We start from the raw sequence: 24816 nt of genomic DNA, 5'->3' as shown, positions 1-24816 counted from the left end.
TTTGGCTCGACTTGGCAAGTAGCTAACATCGATAGCCTGAAGCCTTTTTCCTATTTCTTTCCTCAGTCTGCTGGATGGTAAACTACCTAATTTGGCCTCGTTGAAGAAAGGGATTGGGTTTTATTGTTGGCGAGGCTCTGTGTACAGGTGTTTCTGTGGCCTCTGATGGCTTTCAGCTTCTGCAGATTAAGTCTGTGAGGCTCAAGGCCTGTGGCGGACTCTGCTGTTGCTGTTGGTCATGAGACAAGAAGCTATGTTTCCTGCCAGGGCTGGACTCTAATCTAACACAGAGATTTTCTGTTCAGCACTTCTATAGGACTCATTAGAGAGCCCTTTACTGGCTTGTTCAGGCAGCCACTTTTTGACAGCAGAGCAGAGTGTGTTTGGCTGTGTGTGTGTGTGTGTGTGTGTGTGTGCATGCATCTGCATGCAGGTGTGTGTGTTTAGTGTGCATGTGCAAGTGTATCCCCGCTATAAGAGCATTAGCGGATATCTGTGTGTGCACTGGAAGGACCATAAACTCACAACTACCCTCAGATGAGTGATATAAGCCTGCAGGATAGGACGCATCAGCCGCACCTCCTACTGTGTGACAGCTCCACCTGCTGGCTCAGCTCCAGTCATCTCTCTTCACCTGACCAAATTAAAAAGGGTGTCCATCAAAGCTCAAGCCCATTATCTTTCTGCAGCCATCTGGTGCTATTTCTAGATTGATGTATGTGACCGGATCTAAATGAGTCTGCAGAGAGACACATTCATTGGAGGCTCTATTTACTGAAGCACTCTATGAGCGGAGATGGTATTGATATTTCATTATGAGTCTAATAAAGGGCAGCCAGTATTGAGTTTTCATTAATAGGGTTGGTTTGGTGCAGATTAACATGTCTGCGCACTTCATAATGACTTGGAGAGATGCTAAATGACTCCAGCTGGGTGTTTTAACTGGCCTGAATGGTTCGACTGATCAGACAATCAGCTGCATCCTTCACAAATGAAAAAAGAGAGTGGGAGGGAGAGAGGAGATATAGAGATGCACAGAGACTGGCAGAAAGGCAGACAGAGAGATACAAAGATAGAGAACAGACAGGCGGAGAGCACTGACTAAGATGTGATGAGAAAGATAGCGAGAGATCAAAAGAAGCACAGAATTTGAGTTAACAAAGAGCACAGAATAAAGCTGAAGGAAAAAAAAGGAAAAAAAAAGCCACAACTCAAAGAAATGAAAACGCAAAGAAGTAGCCACCTAAGAAGTAAGCAATACCTCCCCCACCTACGCCTACAAGACCTCTGCCTGGCTTTGTTCTCCTTCCTCCAGGCAGTCCCTGACGTCAGTGCCACTGGCCATCAAGTCATTAGAAAGCACAGTCCTGGGTTGAATATGGCGAAACTAGCCAAGCAACAAACAAGCTCCAGACCATTGATAATACACATTGTGGACACTGAACAAATCAGCAAGCCCTGTGCACAGAAAAGTGACCCCTGTCCTTGACGTTCATTCTGTCTCACTCGCTCACTGTGCTCCTTCACAATGGAGGTTTGAGGCAAATGGATTAATAGGAAGAGGCAGAGACCAGACGGCAGATTGGTTTCTACACAGAGAGTCCTCTTTGCAGCGGTGAGTCTGGGGACGGACTGAACTTTCAGCACCATGGACAGTGTCACAGCTGCACTGTCTCTCTGCCTCTTTGATTCTCGGTTGTGTCTGAACAAAGCCCAATGTTTGTTGGTGTTTCTTGTCATGGCACTGTAATATTGCGGTGCGTGCTGCAGTACACTCTGGGGCGACTCCCCCTCACTGTAACTAGACTAAGTAAGGCCCGTCCACCTTCTGGTATTATCTGCAGCACTGTGGCGCATCTTAAAGTGGCGGCACCTCCATTAAAATGAGTGATGATCCAGGTCTGTTCCCGCAGCAGAAAGCCAAGACTTTTAGGCAATAATGGATGAGCCTTTTACCAACACATTGCTCCCTCCCTGCGACTTTGTGTACGTCCATGTGTGTGTGTGTGTATGTGTGTGTGCGCACACGCGCTCACAGTGTACTGCATCTGTTATTGAGCAAATAAAGTGTTCTAACGGACTCCAGTTGTCCTGTCTCCTGTGGAAGAAGGGGAGATGTATGTATGCTGGGCTGGTAGCTGGGCTGGGGTGAAGGGATTTCATTCATTCACTTGTTTCGTTATTCATGTGACTCATTATGTCATTGCCAAATGGCATAAACATTTAATTGTTTCAGGTTCAATATCAATACCCAATACCCAATGTTTATACCTATGTTTTCTCTTTCTCTGCTTCTTTTTACAGAAAGTGTCCCAGTATACCATCATTGTCCAGGCCACGGACATGGAGGGCAACCTGAACTTTGGCTTGTCCAACACAGCCACAGCCCTCATCAGCATTACAGACATCAACGACAATCCTCCAGAACTGACAGTCCGAACAGTGAGTCCTTAACGTTCCCGTAGATGTTTTATTGATCTGTGTAAGGGACTGTATGAACATTAAAAGGAGGGAGAAATGGGGGAGGGGTGTGTACTTCTTGCTTATGCTGAAAGGATGGTAGTTTGACTCTGAGGGAGGATCCATTAACTTTTTCTTATCCCCTTTTATGTGCTACAGAATTTTTCCCTTTTGAGATTTACTGTCATCAACAAGAGATGTCTTTTGTCCACACCATGGGTAATACAAGTGCTCTTTGTCTATATGCAGAGTATAACAGCCCTGTCTCCGCGTTACGGCCTTACTTTTCTCATCCAAATCAGCAGTCTCTTCCTGGTTCAGTCATTTAGTGGTTTTTGCACCCCTTTATTAAATAGCTCTTTATTATAAATCCACTTTGTTTATTGCTATAAATATGTTTTTTTTATTATTATTATTTGCTGTATTGTTCTTTGGGGGAGGATATTGATTTTTCAGTCTCACCTCAGGGCTTGACCTTGCATCTGTCATTTTAACAATTGCTTAATGTCCCATAGAGCCATTATGCTACATGTAGCACATGAAAGTGCAGTATATTATTCTCCAGACTCCAGACTAAATGGTTCTCAGATATGATTAGAAAATGCATTATCTGATCCCTGTCAAAGACAACAATCATATCACAGCAGCTCAACTGAAATATGTTTTCATAGAACACTGAGATGAAGGGAACATACGTACAGCTGTGGACAATGTTGTAGGATAAGGCCAGATATAATGGACACAGTGACAGATAAAGAACCACTGTGCATGTGGAGAGACAGAAAAAGACACTGTGAGTTAAAGTAAGATCAAGATCAGTTTTGGTGATGGGAGGTGTGCTCCTCCCTCCCTTCCTCTCTGTGTGTTCCCTGCCAGCGGGGCCTGTGGTGGCCAGGTTTTGTCTGCAGGCATCTGGACCTGGTCCCTGATACCTCCACATTGGTCTGACAGGAAACCATGCTACAGCTGGCCCACTTAGCTGTGGCAGTGTGTGCAGATGTTTGTTTTTGAGAGAGAGGCTTACTCTATGAAATGTTATTGATGAGGAAAGAGCAACTGAAAGCAGAAGCTCTTCTATGCTGAGTGTGAATGTTGTGTATGTGCGCATGCATGCCTTTAGGTTTCTGCGTCTTCCCTCATATGCAGCTTGTATGCTCTATTCTCACCATGATGGTTGAATAGATGGGAACACTGACCGCAGCTTGACAGACCTGCAATATTGTAGCAGCTCTTTATGTGAGCGCTTGGATTTCTGAGATTCCAGAGAGAGACAGATGCTGTCTGCAGCCGAGCTCAGAGGCAGAGCAAGCAGTGTGTCAGCGTCACACACTGTGATCCCTGTCTTCCTCAGCGGGGCCGTCAGTAGCGTGCATGCCAGTACAGTTCCAGCCGCATGCTCTGATAAGAGCTCCCCAGCTGTCAGGGTTAGAGCTCACCGAACAAGGCTGCCGCTCCGCTCAGAACTGCTCTGTCCCCCGTCTGTGGTGCTGGAGCCGTCAGCGCTCTTCACTTGGGAAAATCTCTGGACCAGAGTCTTCCTGCTAGCCAGAAAAATGGACATGCAACGCTTCAACAGACACACAAAAACACATGTACATTGTCCTTGACATAATACAGTAGGCAGTGACAGTAGTGGGAGAAGTATTCACATGTTTTACTTCAGTAAAAGTAAGACCACACCTTGAAAATACTCCACTACAAAAGCAGAAGTATCCAAGTATTATCGCAAATATATGATAATATGAAAAGTAAAAGTACTCTTTGTGCAGTGAAATGTTCCTTGTCAGTGTTTTATATTATTATTATATTATTATATCTGCATTAATATTACTGCTGCATGAATTACAAATCTGAAAAGTAACTAGTAACTTAAGCTGTGGAGTGAAAAGTACAATGTGTGTCTGAGATGTGGTGGAGTAGATAGTAAAGTTGCATCAGTTGGATTTATTGAATTGTACAGCACTTGAGTGAATGTACTGAGTTACAGTCCACCACTGCACACTAATGAGATGTGCACATACATTGCAGGTATGCTCACTCACACAGTGATTAATGTTTGCCATCTCTTCAGACCCTCATTGCTTTCCCTGAGTAAGTGACAGTATGTGTTTGCCTGAGCTTGTAAAGGAGCAGTTGCCCATATTTTGGTGTGTGTGTCAAAGATGGTAATGAGTAAAAATGCTAAATAATGTATTTTCCTATATGTCCTTCACTTAGACACAAACAGCCACACACTCTCATATGAAACATCCACAGCAAAGAAATTGTTCTTGAGGCCTACCAGATGTCATTTCCACTGCTTTGTCAATCTCTACTTTTTTCTTTTTTTTTTTTTCGTCCCACACAAGCAACGAGACTGGGAGCAGTTCAGTAATTATTTGTGCATGACAGCCACAAGAAGAATTCATTGCTCTCTATGGGAGGCATAGAGAAAACATAAGGGCGCTAATTAAGTGAAATTGCTTGCAAGCGTGTAAACCAAGCTGATATATAGCGCCTACGTTTTTAAAAATGCCAAATGTTTTATTCATATCAACACATGGGCCTCGCACTACATTTCTGCTATGTTCATCATTAAGTGATAACAAAAAGACAATGGTGCTTGCCACAATCTATCTAATCAAACTATCTAATTAAGTGCATCACACCCGTGTGAAAGTGCAGTTCAGTGGTTTTTCATTCACCAGAGTAGCAGGAGAGTCGCTCAGGAGACTCATAGGGTTGAAAGCTTGAACTCTCAGACACACAAGCTCAGAGATCTGAATGAGTGCTGAGTGCTATTTGTGATTCACCTGTAGAGCTGCAGCTTCTAGCTTCTAAATACCTGAAAGAGTTGGAGTGCCATTCAGCAGGCTCCTCTGCTTCCCGCTCCTCATCTTTGATTGGTGTTAAAACAGAGCTGCTGAAAAGCTTGATATGTCTGCATAACATGAAAAATGAGTAAGGGTAGACGCCTCTTACCCACTGTGGTGGTTATTACAGCGTGGTGAATACATCGCAGCCGCCTTAAGTGGACTGATGTCAGTCTGATGCTAGCAGGAGTCTGTGTCTGGGCATGTATTCCTATGTGCTAATGCTGCCATTACGTTTGGTGTTGTTTTCAACACCCCATGGAGGAAAGGAAGAGCTCATTTATTCTTGTTGAACTGTGCTTCTGCCAACTGGAATTGAACATTTTTACATTGCAGTTTTCAGTAAGAAGGCAGCAGATCTCCCCTGCTGGCCAGTGCACCCTGGTGCAGATTTATTTACTAAAGTGATTTATGGTCTGTGCAGCACTGTAGCTCTACTGATTCCTCCTGGTGGGACCGCAGCTCAAACCTTTGAAGGCTATACTCTGTGGACAGTTTAAAACATGAAAAGCAATAATCAGAAGCAATCAGGCATAAGTGACCCTGTGTCAGCTGGGTTTTGTTTACTGCTGACCTTCATACATGTGTGATCTACTGCCATGTCAGAGGTTCATAAAAGAAGACCCTGAAATAACGTGCCAGTGATGATGCTTATGCTTTGAATGGTGAAGATATAAAATTCATTTTCTTCCAGGGTCTAGAGCTGTTGACCTACAGTGACCCTACCTCTTCCCCTGCCCGTGTGTCTTTGTCTGGCCAAGTTCTTGAAACTAGACTGCGTAACTTTTGAAAGACGAAATAACAAATCTTTTACAAATGAAAAACTAAATTCATAAGCAATAAAAGCACTCAAAGTTTTGCAGCCACACTCTTACTTGGTCTTGTATGATCAGTAACATATGGCAACTAATGTTAGCAAACATTAGATAGAAACTGCTGTGTAACTGACATCACTGAGTCAGGTCACTAACCTTGTGACTCGCCTCGACCCGTGCAGCTGTTACGCTTTGTTTCTGGAGGTATTCAGTTCCTGTGTGGCCAAATCTTTAGCGCCAAATCTTGAACAGACTTGAGTGAATCACCATAGACACTGATCAAATCAGTAGCTCACTGGTGACTGACAGCACAGTTGTCAGCTCAGCTGTGACAAACAATATGTGCAATACAATAAAAGACCAAAAGCACAGATCATATAATGTGAATGTTAGCACAGATAGGCTGCTGAGCCATTCACCTTATAAACAGTGCTTGAACAGAACTAATTTTGTATTGAATGGAACGTATTACCTTGAACTAAAAACAGACCAAATGTTATACTGACCTGAAGTCAGTCAGAATCAGTGATGAACGCCACGGACACACCAACAGTGATGCGTTTACTTACTACTGTACGTTCTAAAGTTTATTTGAATGCAGATGCAATTGCTTAGCTTAAAAAAAAAACTTTTTCCTGAACTAAAACAATTTGAATCAGCAAAATGATTGATGGTTTCTGTCTCTGCATGTTGCAGCATTCACCATGAACCCCTAACACCATCGCACCACAGCACAACAAAGACATGTTGTCCCTGTGTGTTTTCTTTTGATCCTGTACATCCCCTTTGCAGGCCTTCAGAAAATGCATCTTCAGCTAATGTTGCTGAACAAGCTCACACTGGTCCTGAGATGTTCCCCATAAAGTTGTTAAATGTTTAAAAGGGCAAAACACATAAAGTCTGTCTATAAAGCCAGAATCTGTAATACTGACAGAACTTGTTGTGACATAACAACCCAAATTAAAGTTTAATGATTCTTTTTATATTTGTCTCATCTGAATTTTATATTCTCCAGCAAAGTGAGGTCCCATCTGATGATTACCTACAATTGACTCTTAGTTGGTCCGCTCCTTTTTCCTGCCTTCTGTGTAAATGCAAAATCCTTCCGAAACTCAGAGTCTGTCTCTCTTGTGGCTTATCATTGGGTCCACATTGCATTTTCATGAGAGTGGCCATTTTGGAAGCACCCTCCCCTACAGTCAGCACCATTGTGAACGCCTCTGAGAGAGCATATTCCATTTGGCCGTCTGACAGCGTGGACCAAACAAGCTTGGAAGGTTTGTGGTGGTGTTTGTGCTACAGCTCGGGGGTGAAAATGAAATGGAGGAGCCCACACACCAGAGGCTGAGAGTGCATATTTAATTTGTTCTGTGCTTATCAGCCCGGTCACACTGCGGGGGATAGGAGAGGAGGGGGCAAGGAGAGGGAGTGAGGGAGGGAGGGAAAGAATAGGAAAAGAAGAATCGAGCGGTTTGGACGTTGCTTCAATCCCATGATGATGAAGCCATTAAAGTGAACAGCAGCTGGCAGACACACACCATAAACAAGTTAACGCTTCACAAGAGGAAACACGGATTATTGTCTGACAATGAGAGCTTTTAGCATGGAAGTGTGTGTGTGTGTGTGTGTGTGTGTGTGTGTGTGTGTGTGTCTACCTTTGAGTGCCCATCCCTCTGTAGCCAGATAAATCCCCATAGACTAAGACACGTATCCCGTTGCACTGTAAATTCTTCTTCAGGCTCTGCAGCTGTCACCAAGTTTCCTCCAGAGTTAGTTCAGAGGGGAGTTGTTTCAGATTGCAATATAATGAAGATCATTAGCCAAAGATTATTCCTACCGCTGCCTTAATTACAGTACTTATCTAATAGGTCTAATTAAGACCTAGATTTGGTGAATGCACAGAATCTAAATTAAATGAGTAAACACTTAATTGAACAAATCCATTAGTTCAAATAATGAGCTTCATATGAGCAGACATGGAGTGGAATAAGAGAAGGCATTAACATAATGGAAGATATGATTCTCTATTATCCCCGTTTAAACAAATGCGTCTTTTTTCTTCCTCTTCTATCTTTCTAATTTATCCCCACATTTTTTCATGCTACTACTTTCAGTTCATGTTTCAGTGTAATGAGCATCTTTGGCATGACCCTAAAAAGCAGTTTGTTTTCATAATAACAGTTATGGAAAACGCTTCAAAATCGATGACGCTGCAAGCAAACATTTAGAATCTCAATAAATCAACTTATTAACGTGCATTAGCTGGAACAACAGCAGCGTAATTGTTGTCTCTCCCTGCTCCTCCCTCCTCCCTCCCTCCTGTTCTGTAGTTTTCTGGGGAGGTGCCAGAGAACAAGGTGAATGTGGTGGTGACCAACCTTACAGTGGTGGACAGGGATCAGCCGCATAGTCCCAACTGGAACGCTGTCTACCGCATCGTCAGCGGAGACCCCTCTGGACACTTCACCATCCGCACTAACCCCATCACCAACGAGGGCATGCTGACAGTGGTCAAGGTAAAAATGAAGCTGTGCATTTGTCCTGATGTCGGACTTTCAAAATGAGAGCGTGCAGTAGTTCTCCATCATTATTCAATGCTGCATCTTGTGTGCTTCCACCTGCTCTGAAGTGCCAGATGTTGATGACTGAGTACTTTGGTCTCACATTGTTTTGACTTAATTCTATGTCATTTCTCAAATTAGAGCGCAGTTAGAACCAATCTTGCAATCAGCGGCACTCGTTTTCCTCCCATCTCTCATCATTCTGTATCTCTCTCTCTCCTCTCTCCCAACTCGATGGTTCTTCTCCAGCCGGTCGACTTTGAGATGAATCGTGCCTTCATGCTGACCGTGGTGGTGTCCAACCAGGCCCACCTGGCCAGCGGCATCCAGTCCTCGCTCCAGTCCACAGCAGGAGTCACCATTTCAGTTCAGGATGTGAACGAGCCACCGGTCTTCCCCGTCAACCCCAAGACGATCCGCTTTGAGGAGGGTGTGCCGGCAGGGACCACTCTTACCGTGTTCGCCGCCCAGGACCCTGACCACTTCATCCACCAGATTGTCAGGTACTTTACAGGACACCACAGAATGGAGGGCTCACTTATTTGCTGAGTGTAATATATCAGTAATCTCACAACACAGGTACACTTTGGACACAGCAACAGTTGTTTATTTACACATCCAGGAGATACAGTCCAACGTTAGCATTGATTCAGGGTCCTGTTTGTGTCCTTCTGATTAATTTAAGTCTAATATTCACTCTCCTTTTAGCTCTGTTTTGGTCTCCACCAACTCCTGAAGGAAATGTCTGGCTCTTTAGTCCCACCAGTTGTTGTTCACCAGTTAGTCACTGATTTTATCCATCTGCTGTTTGGTAGCTTACAGTCGTGTATCAAAGCTTTTTGCCTAAGAAAAGCTTTGTCTGGAAACGATGGCAGTCGAGTGACTGAACCAAGATAAATGTCTGTGGGTTCATCACTAAGAACAGCCTCTTTCACTCACATCTAATCATTTGTAATCAGCGTTCATTTATAAATATTGATTGTAGCAGCTTTAAAGTGGTTACATTCTTTTTCTTTTCTATTTATTTATGTCTTAGACACATTTCAGCATGTCAGTTTTATTCCAGTTGCCGATTATAACTCCTTCTGTTGAAGATGCATCCAAGAAAGGAAGACATTAACAATAAAAACAAATAAAATAACCTTAGCAACAATTTAAAAACAAAGTAACTTAATAAAGACCAGAGAAGAAGGGTCAGATGTTAGAAAATGCACGCACCTTCAATAAAATGTAGGATAAATTTAATTAAATAGTCTAACTGATGTAACATAATTTGTTCCTTGCGGTAAGGCTCTTTGAAGACGCTGAGCTCACTCAAACTCTACATCCTGTGCTGCAGCAGCCTTTTCCTTGGAACCTCTTTTTGTTATTTTCAGTGTTTGTTTTATTTATTTACTTTAATTTTATCCGTGGCTGCGATCACTGCTCGCGCTCCCTGCTGTTCCAAACCACCATCTCTTGTGTCGCTTTACCTTTAGATGAAAATGCAGATTTCATAGACACATTCATGGTTCCAGGGTTCATATCACAGCAGTCAGAGGTGGAACCGAAGCTCCTCTGATGGCCAAAGACTACCTGATAGTCAGATATCTTTTGCCCCCTGCTGAGTGTCACCAGTGTTTAATCAGCGGTGAGCGCTTTCCCCACAGTTTGTCCCTCTTTAGTGACATTCTCAACCGACCCTCTCGCCCACATCTCGGGCTCCAGTTACCTCCCCGTTGCCAGGCGACTGGTGTGAAGAGGTCATCCTATAATGAGTTGGATACTGTCTGACTGCCCTCCTTAGATCCATATCTCCTTCTTCTCTTCCTCCTCATTGATCTCTCCCTCCATCCTTCCTAACTGGGATGACACACAGCGGGCATCGTGCCATCCAGGCATCGACCCTGCGTGATAGAAACTCCCACATGCCCGCTGAGGTCCAGCGGCACCGTTCCACTCCATAGCCTGCCCCAACGAGAGAGATTGATTTTTCTTAATGTCAGTGAGACGGCCGCTTCTCACAGAGGGACCCAGTGGAAATGTTACTGAATTGATAGCGGGGGAGGCAGTGGGAGATGTGCTCGTATATATACTGTACAGAAGAGTGGGCAATATCCACATCTCAGGTTTCTTCTCCTGAAAAGACATGTCATGCAAACTAAGTGGACTGAGCTCTCCTGCCCTTTGAGAGAAGTAACTCCTCTTTCACTCTGTTTTCTCTCATCCCTTCCTCTCTCTTGCTCCCGCTGACCCTGTCACTTTCTTCTCTGTCAGCCTGTGGGTCTGTTATTGATGGGACCTCAGAGCTGCTGTCTTCTCCAAAGCAGCTTGGCAGCAGACGCTCAACTCATCCTCAGACAGCCTCATCTCTGCTGCTGCTGCTGCTGCTGCTGCTGCTGCTGCTGTATTCCCTTTAGGTGACCTCGCTTGAACCCGCGCTAAAGCACACACAAAAGAAACAGAAATGCACAACCACAGACTCAGAAACGCACACAAACATGCACACGAGCACCCGCCGAGGATGAGTGCAAGGCCTGTGTGTAAGCAGCGGATGGGAGAGGAGCCAGCTTTTGGTTTTTTTATCCGTCTGGATTTCTTGCTTCTTCTTTTTTTCTTAGAAAAGATGTGAGCTTTTTGGCATCTGACTTTACTGTTAGATGTGATCTAAGTGGCAGCGAGAGCTAATTTGTCTACTTTTGTGCGTGTTTCTTGTTAGCATTAACATATTAGCCCTGCAGAATGATGTGATGTGAGGCCATGTTGGTTGGTCCTCTGCTGCTACTTTATCTCCATTTCGGGCTCCAGTTTAGGATTTAAGTTGCACTCCAGCAATTTAGAATTGCACTCCCATGAAGCCGTGAGACTCAAAAGACAGACTGAATCAAAGAACGGTCAAAGTCAGAGCAGCATAGGCTGAGATATTCTGACATTTACACAATGTCTGCACAATCCACATAGCAGAAGCACTTCATTTCCTACAATGCAACTCAGTAGGGTCTTTCATGAGATCTTTCTCACCACCTAAATGACCACTTCTTTCAAACACACAACACACCTTCAGTCTCCAATGCAAAAGTGTTATGAGAGATGGATGAATGATGTGCTGCAAAAACAGAAATAACAAAAAAAAAAAAAAAAAAGAAGCCATAAGATAGGGGAAATGATGATTACCTTAAAAGTAGTGCAGCCAGAAAACAAGTACGTTTGTCTGGATTCAAAGAACATTCTGACTTCAACAAAGCAGTTCACTACTTCATTCTGGAAATTCCAGTTTTAAGCATTAAGTTACTCAGAACCACTAATTAATCTCAATAAGAATAATAAAATCTTATTAACATAATTAAGGACAATAAATCTTGAGACAAGTGAAATGCTCTAACATTAAAAGCTGCCTGGTAAGAAGATTTATTAGACACAAAACAAGCATGTATTGCCTTGATTTAAAATATTTCATCTTATTTTGATTCCGCTTTTCGCAGTGTGGGGACACTGAAGGCTTCAAGGTAATCAGGGTTTGGATAACCTTTGTGTTTTGTTGAAAATGGCTTAACTTCCTCATTGTTTGGGGTCTTACAGATTCTTCTGCTGTATCCATAAAAACAAGACCAACTTCTGAGCTTTATGCTGTATGTTGCATGGCCATTTACAGTATGTTGTCCTATACAATGATGGTTTGTATGTACTGCCAACACCAATCATCTATATGAGAATAGAAAATCTATTTTATTCAACCATGTTTTACAGCTGGGATCTCTGAGACATCAAACACAATCAGTGGGTCATTTTCTGTAGTGGACTTCTGACACATCAACTCTCATTCTCATAAAATTAGGAAAGGGCTGTATGAAAGCTGCTTTAACAATCATGTGGGCTATGTTTTCTGAGCCGTTAAAGAGGGCCCCAAACACAACATTCGGATTAAAGGTTACTGCAGATGTCACATGTATATTAAGACGCTTTGCTCTGCCAGCTGCAGATGATGACAGCAGGAAGTGACATCTTGTTGGCACAAGAAGGCGACGAGAGTGCCAGGCACGACATGAAAACACCACAGTCTAACCTGCAGGACAACATCAGATCCCGACTAACACCACATGACAAGCTGTTTCCCCAGAAATTAAATGTTTTTTCTCTTTATTTCCAAGAATAAAAAAGTAAAAAATGTGATGGCGGCTGTCCCTGTCTGTCACTATGTCCCTCTGTCTGTTTGTTATGGGTGCACTGGTCCAGAGGTGTGTGTCTTTGGCTGCAGATGGAATGAGTTTTCTCCACCAGGCTCTTGCTTACTGGTGTCAGCCTCCAACGCACTGTTTTAATTAAATCCCCTTTCCCCCTCACATTCAGAAATTTGCCTCTGATCTCTCTCCTCTCTGTGTGCTTGTGTCTCTAACCTCCATCTCCTGTCACAACGGTGTCACACTGACCATGTACCGACCACTGAGACGTCTCGCTCGTCAACAATTAACCATTTCTCATTAGACCTGAGAGAGACGCACTTCACTCTACTCGGTCAGCTGTTAAGACTCGTCATAGCTGTTAATGGGATTTATAGACTTTAATTGCAGCTGTCACTTTACACTCCGTTGATGTCACGACCGGTGATGAGAGCTGCCGTGGCGGCTGTGTGGGTACAAAGAGCACTGCAGTTGTTAAGAGCGCTGCTTGGCTGCTCTGCATATGGGTTCAGGTTTTCATCGGTCTTCATGCTAATGAGCTGCTGCTATGATAAGCTCGGTGAACATATGTTCCGCTCTCCATGTCACTGTAATATTTCAAAGGTGCTTGGCTGGTATTGCTTATTATGGTAATGAACATTCAACTTGATAATGGGTACTTTGAATCAACAAATAAAAGATTCAGGGCTGCTGAAATTCAAGTAGCAGTTGGCTGGTAATGTGTGGAATATGTTCCTGTGTGTTTATGTTTGGATTCATTGAACAGTCTGGCTTTCTCTCTGTGGATGTGTGTGTGTGATTTGTGTGTGTGTATTTGTGTGTGCAGGTACTCCAAGCTGTCAGACCCAGCTAACTGGCTGAAGATCAACAGGACTAATGGTCAGATCACCACCATGGCCCTGCTGGACCGAGAGTCCATGTACGTCAAAAACAATGTGTACGAGGCCACATTCCTAGCATTCGACAATGGTAAGTCTGGTAAGTCAGGACGACTGTGTGTGTCGTGATTGTCCGATAAACAGCAGGGCACATATGGGACAATAGAGGTACTTTTCAGCCACGGTAGCAGCGAGGCTCGAGGTGCGTTGCCACTTTGGTCCAGACTGGAATTTCTTTACGGTTATTAGATGAATTGCCAATAGATTTGGTACAGACATTCATGGTCCCCTGAAGGTGAATCCTAATGACTCTGGTGAGCCCCTGGCTTTTCTTATAGTGTCACCATGAGGTTGAGATGAATTGTGATCACTTCTGTGATCCCTTTTCATCATCAGGTCACAATTCTTTGACCAGTACTTTGGCTTTTAACCAAATCCCTGTAAAAATAATGACTTTCCCATCAGCCTCAGTGGTAAGAAGATGACTTTGATGATCTGCTAAATATCAGCTTGTTAGTGTTGTCACGGTGAGCATCTCAGCCTGCTGATGAAAGCATTTTGCTCAAAGCACCGCCGGCATAGCTGCTTTTTGTCATTGTGAAAAAACTGCATCAGCTATATTTTAATTTTGAGGGCAATAAGTCAATCATCGTCTGACTGAAAATGAAGCTATCTTTTACTATTTTGCATCACCTGAGTGAAAGCACTGTAGCACTGGCGGGGGATGAATGTAGCAGTTGCAGTAAAGGGTCACAGCATAATCAAGTAACACATTTTTCTTGCATATTTCTCACTACTTCTGAGCTTCTCAATCATCAAATGGATTAAATTATTCACTGGTTCAGTACTTTCAGGGAAGGGTTAATGCAGACAACATATGACTTAGCAGTAGCTTGGATATACTAGAAAATAACCTTGAAAGCTGTTTTGTTCCCCTCTGTACACCTCAACTCAATAACAAAGCAACACATTCAAACTGAGGAAGACATCCCATTTACAATAGTAGTAGTATAGTAGTAGCATAACTATTATTATTACTATAATTATTTCATGGACCAAAGCTACACAATAGCACAGCAAACCGTTTTTGGCAGCGATTTCAATGAATGAAAGTTGTATGCATTTAATGTGTCACACCCTTGTGTGATTTGCTCATATACTATTCTGTATACAGTATACTGTATACGCACTGACCTTGTCTCTGATAGAAAAAAAGAAAGTCTTGAGCATCCGCCTCAGGTGCTGTAACAATGCATGAAGTTAAAGAACTAAAGCACTACAAACAAAGGTGCTTGCTCTCTGTGTAAGTAGGAGGGACCCAGGTGTTTTTACTCCAGTGAGAAATGGGGGATTGGTTGCCCCGAAGCACACCAACTTAAGCTCAAAGTGTTGACTGCCTATTGATTCTTGAGCCCACTGTCAACAAGGGGATATATTCCACTTTGATTGAAATTCTCTTTACTTATTCTACTCAAGCGAAGCGTAAGAAGCAACAAAGCACCCAGCCAATCATAACCGACAAGACGGTCGATGGGCCTTGGGGCCTGGGGCAACAGACCTTTACATAGTTGATGCTGATGGGGGAAAAAAGTTGAAATACAACACTGATGAGCCACTGGGATAAACTCAATCTATGCTGCACTGCATCAGGGATTTCGTTGTGCGTGCTGACAGTCTGTGTGCAGGGGGTTGTCAACCAGATATCAAGGCCACAATAAGAAACTGCAGTCTGTCTGTTCACCAGAGCAGTGCACATATTTTCTTCAGCTGTAGTTTGGGATCGTAATGTTATGATCAGAAGCGAATCACTGAAGAATGCTGGTGATTGTCACTTCCGGAAGAAATATTCAGGTCATGTACTCCAGTTAAAGTGGTAATACCCACTAATATTATGAGTACAGTGTAGTAATATATTATTGTTATTGTTGTTGTTGTTGTTGTTGTTGTTGTTGTTGTTGTTGTTGTTGTCTGGATGAATGACAATCTTCACAGAGATTATTGTTATTGGAAAAATATCATATTGATTGAAACCATATGACTGAACTGATGCTTGAACTGGTTGAGGTGAAACTATGACGTACCTCATACTCGTACGTATGTGCAGAACTTGAGTGAATTTAGCATTGGTGATTGTAATAATTATCTGACTGAGTCCACTGATTAGATTTGAATAACTTCACTGTTTTCCATTACTTAAATAGTGTCCTGTTTCTTTTAAAGCGCACTGCAGTCGTCTGATCATTTTCCAGTAATTTGAACCACATCCCGGTGAAAACAAACACTTTTAAATGAGTGTAATGATCATTTATGAGTCTTCATTTCATTTGTTCTGCATAATTCACTGCCCACACATCTGTCATCGCTTGAATGACTCCTGAAAACTTCACTTCTCAGGTTCTTCTTTATGATATTAAATATTAATAACTAAATAAGCAACAATCAAAGGTACATTTTGGAAGAAAACATTCTTCTGTATTATTTTTTACAAGAGTTTAGCACTCAAAAGTCCGGCTAATGTGCTCCATTGGGACTGTTTGGATGTGATCAGATTTGACTGACAGTTGCCTGGCATAAATAACAACCCCACAACTGTCACAGCTTGTTTTAAATGCTGCTAAATCCTGATTGGTGCACAAAATACATATCCCATATGTCAAATAATCAAAACTGATCAAACTTTGGCAGACAGCCTTGTGTTCATGGAGGACACATCACTCAAAGACGTTATTCTTTCGCATTCTCAGTCTGAGAGTTAAGTGTTTAACCTGACAATAGAGTTCAGCAACATTACAAATGTTTTCACTGTTAAAAACATGTTGACTGGTCGACTTGAGGTAGAGCAGCAAAACAACTTCAAGTTCACTTTGCTTTTATTTTTTTTGAAAGCAAGCAACGCACTTAAAAAACAATGAGGTGCTTATTCCCTGCGCAGTGTTGTACAGCAACAGAAACAGTGTGGTAGATAAACAACATTTCTGCGTCAGTTTAACTGCAGTTCAGTGACTGCATGCGCTGTAATCAAAGCACATTAGAGGCTTTGCTGTTAATGCATAAAACATCAAAAAGTGTGTCTCTGAACCTGATGTTTCTGTTCTGGTCTGACAGTTGTGAGAAAGCCTGAGTAAGTTAGGCTGAGCTTGTGTTGCTGGAATAGTGTAGAGTTAGCCTTTGAGTCATTTCCCAGTGGGCTTTGCAGAGTGCAGATAGCAGCAATCTTTATGTGAGTGTTGTCCCCTCCAATATGAGTCTCGCCTCAGCCTTTTCAGAACGCAGCCAGTTCTAAACACGAGGACTAAAAAATGCATGTGTCCTTTTATTTGTTCTGGCTGTTTTGTTTGGGTGCTCCAGTACAAATGCACACTGTTATTGCCCCTCCACGTTCAGTCCTTTAATAAACAAAACCTTCTTCCTCCCAATTGTTTGTCTGCCTGTACGCCTCATTTTCTCACTTCCACACATGAATCAGCTGGAAAGAAATTGTAATTGAAATGGAAGAGTTGTTTTGCCTTCTTCTGCAGCTTCCACATCACGCTGTCTCTCAACGCCGCTTTCCCGCTTTTTGCTCCACTCATTTAATCTTTAGTCCTTCGCCTCACCGCTGTTCGCGCCTCTCTCAGTTGCTCCGTTATTATCTCACCATCTCATCCTTTGATCTCTTTGCCTCCTCTCTTTCCTCTCGCCTCCCCTCAGGCTCGCCTCAAGCCAGTGGGACGGGAACCCTCCAGATCTACCTGATCGACGTTAACGACAACGCGCCGGTGCTGATACCCCGGGAGGCCCAGGTGTGCGAGCGTGCACGCCCCAACTCCAGGATCAACATCACAGCCTCTGACGCCGACGCCGATCCCAACGTTGGGCCCTTTGTCTTTGAGCTGCCTTCTTTTCCTGCCAGCGTTCGCCGCAACTGGACTATTTCCAGGCTCAGCGGTAATTAAATGCTCTACATTTCGCTTTTACGTTGCAAGCATTTTACCCTTGTGATGTAACTTTCAGGAGTTATGTGGGAAGGATATATAACCATTCTGCATCCCCAGCTGAATTAAACCATAAACTAAACAGATGGGATGCAAAACCCCTCTGCAGCATAACTGGCAACATCAATCAGGGGACCAGGGATTTTCTGTAAGCTGTGAGAGAAGACCAAGTTTAACAAAATGTCTCACAAAGCTCACAGTGAGAGACGCGGGTGCCATCCAGTGTTGACGTACGATCCATCGTTTGTGACAAATGAGATCCATTCATCTCTCTGTCCCCCGAGCAGCCGATCTGTCACCTAATCCACCCAGATGGATGTATCACAGCAGTTGTCTTGAGGACAAATCTGATCACATACCTGGATTCTTCTCCCACTGAGGTTCTTGTCTTAGCTTGACTGAGTGATAGATGCTGAAGGTTATATGTTCGGTTGTGTTGTTTTTCTGGATATATATTTTTTATGCCTCCTCGCATACATACATGTAAGAATGATTGCTGTTTGGTTGCAGCTTTTATTTGGGGTGTCATTCACTCGTACCTCCGCACATGATGACATGATATCCTGCAGTAAACAAATTTAATTTCTCTGCAGTACACTGTCTAATCTTATTTTCTTCCTCTTCTTCATGTCTCTTTCCCTCCTACTCACTCTCCTGCATCTCTTAATATTTCCCCCCTTTCCACTGCCTTCTCCCCTTCATCAACACCATCTCACTCCCACTCTCCAGGTGACTATGCTCAGCTCAGGCTCAGGATTCCTTACCTGGAGGCGAGTGTGTACGAGATCCCGATCATCGTGTCCGATTCGGGGAACCCTCCTCTGTCCAACCGCTCTGTGATTAGGGTCAAAGTTTGTCCCTGTGATGATAACGGGGACTGCAGTGCCACAGGGGCCGTTGCAGCCGCAGGCCTTGGTACCGGGGCCATCATTGCTATACTCATCTGCATCATCATACTGCTCAGTGAGTACATCCCAGTGGGACAAGTAGATCAGATCAGATTTAGTTTTATTGTCATTGCAAGTGCAAGTTCTGAGACAATGAAATGCAGTTTAGTATCTAAGCAGACGTGAAAAGTGCAGAGTAATGTACATGGTGGTTTGTATAAATCAACAGCAAGGGGTAGATATGAGTATGAGAGACATTAGAAAGACAGCATAACTGCGTGCAGTGGATATCCAAGGTTATAAACAGTTTGATCATGTGCAACAATTTTGATTGATTTTGATTTGAACAATTACAGTAGGCAATGCAGGTATGAAATACAGCATGAAGATATATAGTGCAGGTATAAGCAATGTAATGCTAATAGTAAGACATTATATGCAGATTCAACACCTTTAGGTATTATATTATTACAGAGTGTACACTATAGATCAAAGCTGTCGGATCATTGAATTGTCATACATCATGAAAACGACAAAATGTAGTTGTAAGGCTGCTCAGCAAACTGTTACTGACACCTTTTCTCTATCACAGCTGCTCAGAAACATGCCAGTATCCACTCTTGGCTGTTTGTTTGTTTTTCACAGGCATGGTTCTGCTGTTCGTGGTGTGGATGAAGCGCAGAGAGAAGGAGCGGCAGGCGAAGCCCCTGCTGATCGACCCTGAGGACGACGTCAGAGACAACATCCTCAAGTACGACGAGGAGGGAGGAGGAGAGGAGGACCAGGTATCATTGTGAACCAGCACAGCTGCTTTAACTTAAACTCCCTTTTTTAAAAAATTTGCTTTCTCTTAGAGAAGGTCAGGAGTTTATTGGTGGATTAGATTAGATAACTTTATGAATCGCCATAAGGGATATTAGTCGAGTTACCCATAAACACTGACAAGTAGACAAACTAACACATATAGCAGGGGGATGAGCCTTGTTTAGGGGCCACAACATTAAAAAATGATGTCTTCCATAATATCAATTAATTATGTCTGCAGCTAATGATCATTTTAATTTGATATTAATCTGCCAATATTCAGTGATACATAAGAAGTAAAAGCACCAGATCTTCACATTTGAGAAACTGGAACCAGCATATGTTTGACATTTGGCTTAAAAAACAAGTCAAACATTTAATCATTATCATGTATACTTGTCTATCCACTGGCTCCACAATTCAAAATGAAAGCAGACCACAAACGGGTTGAAGAGCCAGCCTTTACCTTACATTTCTTAGTCCTGTTGCTGTCATTGGTTGTAGTGCTGAATAAATAATCCAAGGCGCCTTCCACAAAACTCTGACAGAAGACATTTTAAAGCTTCCTGCTGACCCGGCCTAAGTCTTTTCACCTTTTCACACCCGGATGTTTATATAAAACTGTACAACCTCGTGATTCTTTACATTTTGAAAGGTCAAATGTTAACTCCATCACCTTACTAACTTTATATTTAATGAAAATGAGAGAACACAGAAAATTAGTCCATGTATCACAATGGTAAAATTACCCATAAATAACTATGAACAATGCTGAGAACGGCTTGTTCAGCAGGGCTGCAGACAGAGTCTTCAGAGAACAAAATGTACTTTTCTAAAAGTGAGCCAGACTTGGAAAAATGTTTTCAGGGTGCAGTCTGCCCTCTGCCTTACAAACAAGTGCTGGGGCTGAAAATGCTGCTTGGCTTGAATTCCACGTACAGTTGACTGTGCAACTCTGTGTGTATGACGAGCCCTTTTTCTGCCCAGAAATCGTTATATAAGTTATACACCCACTGCACACCACCTCCTCTTATCTAATACTATTTTCTAAATAAATGAAAACCTTCAACAATGTTAAGCTCCAACAGCTTTGATTAATTCAGAAATGTATGATTAATTATGCCTTTTTTTGATACTTGCTATTTTCCAACACCCACACACGCCAGCTATCTGGTGCATAAACAAACACTAGCATTAGCCGGCTGCAGTGCATGTAGACATATTTTCACTCTGAAGCACCTGCGTGAGGATTTAGTATGGTACAGTTATTCATCAGCTTCAAGAGAGCAGTGCAGAGAACTCAACAGCCTGCTCCATTTACAACACATAGTTAAACATTTCAGAACATTCTGGACCACAGACCATTCATTTGTTATGAACCATTTAGTTTAGGCTCACAGAATCTCACAGAATCAGATCTGCACCGAATATGAATTGGACAGCAAACACAACGCATTTAGAATAATTATCACATAAATATGAGCCAACTAAGAGTGTTTGTGAGAGAGAGAGAGAAAGAAGGAGAGCGTGATGACTAGTCAGAGACGTCACCTGCATGAGCAGTGAACGTGCTTTAAGAGCAATGTGACAGTACGTTGTTGTTCATATCAGGAATTTAACAATAACTCACAGTATCATCAGTAATTTTTCATCGAACCACAGCTGCTCTCTGAATGTGAACGTATTCTTGCAGGAGCTTTCAGTGGATTTTATCATTTCACACCTCCCCTGACAACCTTGTCTCTATAACAGCGGAACACTATGAATTGTGGGTAATTCCCTCAAGCAAAGACTGCAGCACTGCAGCTTTACAAAAGGGCCCAAACGTCCGTTAGAAAGCAGAGATCTGTAGCACAGATTTCTCTGCAGGTCAGTCCTGAGCCCTCGCAGGCTTAACAGGAACGCACATCAAAGTCTGTGAGGGCGGACGATGTGACCAGGCCAAAGAATATGTACCGACTTGGGAAGGAAGCTCGATTCACATTACAATGCATGTCCTGTTTTTAGAGAATCACTTCTTTTTAAAGGGTTAATCATTTGGGTTCAATTGATCATGCTACATTTTTTGAAAGACACTTTAACAAAGAAGCGGTAAATCAGAGAAAATACGTGGATTTGCCAGAAGTAGAAAACAAACTCATATAAAAGGACAAGGATGAAGTGTCTCTCAACATTTTTTCCGTGGCGTCCATCCAGGACTACGACCTGAGCCAGCTGCAGCAGCCCGAGTCCTTAGACCACATCATCAATAAGCCGGTAGGGGTGCGCAGGGTGGATGAGAGACCCGTGATTGCTGAGTCGCAGTACCCCATCAGACCCAGTCTGCCCCACCCTGGAGACATAGGAGACTTCATTAATGATGTAAGTTCGAGAATGGAGGAAAGTGTTTTGTGTTGTTTCCATAGCAGTTTCTTTTTATGAGCTGGACAGTTTCGCAGTGTTCACAGACAGTTCACAGTTAATGTTACCTCATTGAGGCAACTTAGCAAAAGTTTACACAGCTTGAGTTTTGAAGTTTGAAAGATTCCCTTTTTGCAAAGGATCCTCAGAAGTGATTCTAAATATTGCAAGAAAAAAATGTAATGATTCACTTCTTATGTTTCTGCCCGAACTGTATTCCTGTCAGCTCGGATGCTGCTGGAAATATTTTCCCCGTGTAGAAAGCTCAATGTCTGGCTCTGAAACAGCATTCAGACCATGATGGAGCATTAAATCCTAATGGGTGGTTGAGCCAGATGAGACACGGTTTATTGCAACTTTTACAGTCTGTGAAAAACCATCAACTCCATTATACTGCTGGTGGACAACAATGATTGGCTGGAATCCAGTTTTGTGAAGAGAGAAATGTGGTACAGTGTTCTGTTTAACCACACAGAGGAAATACTGTAGCTGCAGAGAAGCTCTTTCATTTTTTTTATCTGTCCATCTTCGTGTCTCCAGGGTCTGAGGGCAGCAGACAACGACCCCACAGCTCCTCCCTACGACTCCCTGCTGGTGTTCGACTACGAGGGCAGCGGTTCAACTGCTGGCTCTGTCAGCTCACTCAACTCCATCAGCTCAGGGGACCAGGACTATGACTACCTCAACGACTGGGGCCCTCGCTTCAAGAAGCTGGCCGACCTCTACGGAGGAGGGGACGATGACTGAGAGCGGAGCAGGGGGCTGGGTGGGGCTGTGGAAGGGGTCGGGGGAGGCGGGGTCGGTTGGACGGATGCTCGTAGAACCTACGGGCAGGGGCCAAGAAAATGACGCAGGCTCTCCGGTGGACGTGTGAGGAACAGAACCTTACATGGGCCACGTTAGTTTGCTCACAGCGACCGAGCCCGCAAACATGAATTCTGCTGCAACGCAACTGTATTCTGGCTTTCTATTTTTTAGTGGCGAGTTTGTAGTGTGATGTTTTTTCTCTTTTTGTTGTTCTCTCACCGTGCTGGACCCGGAGCTCTCTGGGGACGAATCAAGGCGGTCGTGAGAGACACGAGTAGTGAATTTGTGCTTTGATTGATTGTTAAAACAAAAACCATCTCTTGCTTTAGTCTCACACTGAAGAGAATGTTTTTGGGAAGACACTCTCTGACTCTCTCTTTCACTCTGTCAACTTGAATTTCCTTAGAACAGAAGCACTGTCATTTTATAAAGTGCCTTTTGTGGTGTGTTTTTGTATCAGACTCCTGCTATCTCAGGATCGGTTGCCATTCGTGCAGTACAGTGGAGGCGCGTTTCTCTCGTCGCCGCCTACTCCCACCGCGCTCCTCAGACCAGCCCTGCCTGTCACTCTCCTCTCTCCTTCACAGTGGTGCAGATGAACAACCCCAGCAGCCAATCCCAGGAGGGAAGGACACAACCAGGGCAGACTATCGGATACCATAACCCAATGAATTATGGCCCACAAGAAGCCAATAAGAGTTGTTGTGGGGAAGACAACCCTCTTCTCCAAGGACCTGCTCAGTTTGACTTTCACAATCACCTGTCGACACGCTGACGTTGTGTGAGACCATTTTTATACATGTGGGGGTTTTCTAATTTAGTGGAGAATTCCTGCCTTTCCTCTGTGGACTCATGAGTTTAGGAGGCTTTATGTTGAAGACGCTTGCCTGCCCTGTACGGTTTTGTGTTGCTTTCTCCACAGTGTAAAGCTTATGTAGGCATGATCTGATTAGTCAGACAGTGTAAGAAAGTGGAACTTTAAATGACCTGGAACAAAGGCATCTGAGAAAGTTTTTTTTTTTTCTTCTTCTTCTTTTTTTTTGGTCGCCTTGAACATTCCCGTTTTTTATAGGCCAACAAAACTATTAAAAGGTGCATGATTTTTTTTTTCCAAATGTTTTACTTAAAGCACTTGTTACTATGTGGTGAGAATGTGAAAATAGTCAGCAGAAACTATATGAATATACTCTGTATAAAGACACTGAGAAAATAAAAATACTGTAAGATACCTATTTTTGAAGTATTGATGACATAAAAGTTGCTGCTCTTTCTCTAGCTCTTCATTGGGCTTAAGGGATTTTTGGCCCGTTCATTTTTAACATGTGGATATTTTTGTTTCTTTGTCCTCCGTTGAAGCATAATTCCATTTTTTCAAGATGCCTGCTTATACATGTTTCGCTCTTTTTTCTTTTCTTTTGAGATTGTTTTCTAAAAACGCTTTGTTATACTCCTTTTATATGTGAAAACACAGCCTTCCCCTTCACTCTGCATTGTCTCTGGCCTCTGGACAGTGGAAGGTTCATTAGCCATGCCTGCTGATAGTTGTTCTATTATTCAGTGTCCTGGAATTCTTTTATTCATTCATCTAGATACTGGATGTGTGCTTCAGAAAATAAACAAGACATGTTTTGAAAATGTGCCATTTTTTTTTGAATATTCCCTACATGCATCATCTCCAGGTGCATGCTGAACTGTGTGACGTGGCCCGTTTGGTTCAATAGCCATTTAACATGTTCTGTCACTCAAAGCTTTAATACATAATGAGCCCGTGTCATCTTTACAATCATTAGTTATTCCAGCTTCATCTTGAATAGCCTACACTTTAAGCCACTGCATGTTGGATTTGAACATGTCTGATGTTTGCAACCCCCCAGAGTGGTAGTATTAATGAAGATACTGTGGCAGAAAGCAAACCATGCCTCTGGCCCCCACCCACACACATGGATCAACCAGGGTATACTGACCACGAACGAGCTGAAAGCAGCACAGAGACTACATCAGTTTTCACTGGGAATGTGTTTCAGATAGGCTATAATCACATAAAAGCCTGCACTCAGTGGCTTTAAACTCTCTGCCTTTCCATTTTATTTGTTCATGACCTTATTGGTTTATATTTGCACACTCCATGATTGCACCATCTTTATTTTTTTACAATGAAATCATGTATTTTTTAGTGTTGGAAACAGACATGAAGTGGAACAGACTCCCTTTGCAATTACAC

At 43.0% G+C, this 24816-nt stretch overlaps 1 protein-coding gene across 2 annotated transcripts in view; it reads left to right on the top strand.

The window, feature by feature from the left end:
- Positions 1 to 24226, top strand: part of cdh4 (cadherin 4, type 1, R-cadherin (retinal)) — a 196035-nt gene extending 171809 nt beyond the window's left edge. The window contains exons 9-17 of one of the 2 annotated variants that reach the window (XM_076751779.1): positions 2305 to 2442; positions 8458 to 8643; positions 8938 to 9191; positions 13672 to 13814; positions 17414 to 17650; positions 18427 to 18660; positions 19230 to 19369; positions 21585 to 21749; positions 22329 to 24226. In XM_076751779.1, the coding sequence (XP_076607894.1) occupies positions 2305 to 2442; positions 8458 to 8643; positions 8938 to 9191; positions 13672 to 13814; positions 17414 to 17650; positions 18427 to 18660; positions 19230 to 19369; positions 21585 to 21749; positions 22329 to 22535 (1704 nt within the window). In that variant the 3' untranslated portion in view covers positions 22536 to 24226. Of the gene's footprint in view, positions 1 to 2304; positions 2443 to 8457; positions 8644 to 8937; positions 9192 to 13671; positions 13824 to 17413; positions 17651 to 18426; positions 18661 to 19229; positions 19370 to 21584; positions 21750 to 22328 lie in introns of both variants that reach the window. The other variant, XM_076751769.1, reaches the window with a different exon arrangement.
- Positions 24227 to 24816: the final 590 nt, after the last annotated feature.

This window comes from Chaetodon auriga, chromosome 2 (genome assembly GCF_051107435.1).
Source record: "Chaetodon auriga isolate fChaAug3 chromosome 2, fChaAug3.hap1, whole genome shotgun sequence".
Classification (NCBI taxonomy): Eukaryota; Metazoa; Chordata; class Actinopteri; order Chaetodontiformes; family Chaetodontidae; genus Chaetodon; species Chaetodon auriga.
The sequence above is the reverse complement of the archived record's forward strand: the minus strand, read 5'-3'. Positions and strand labels throughout refer to the sequence as shown.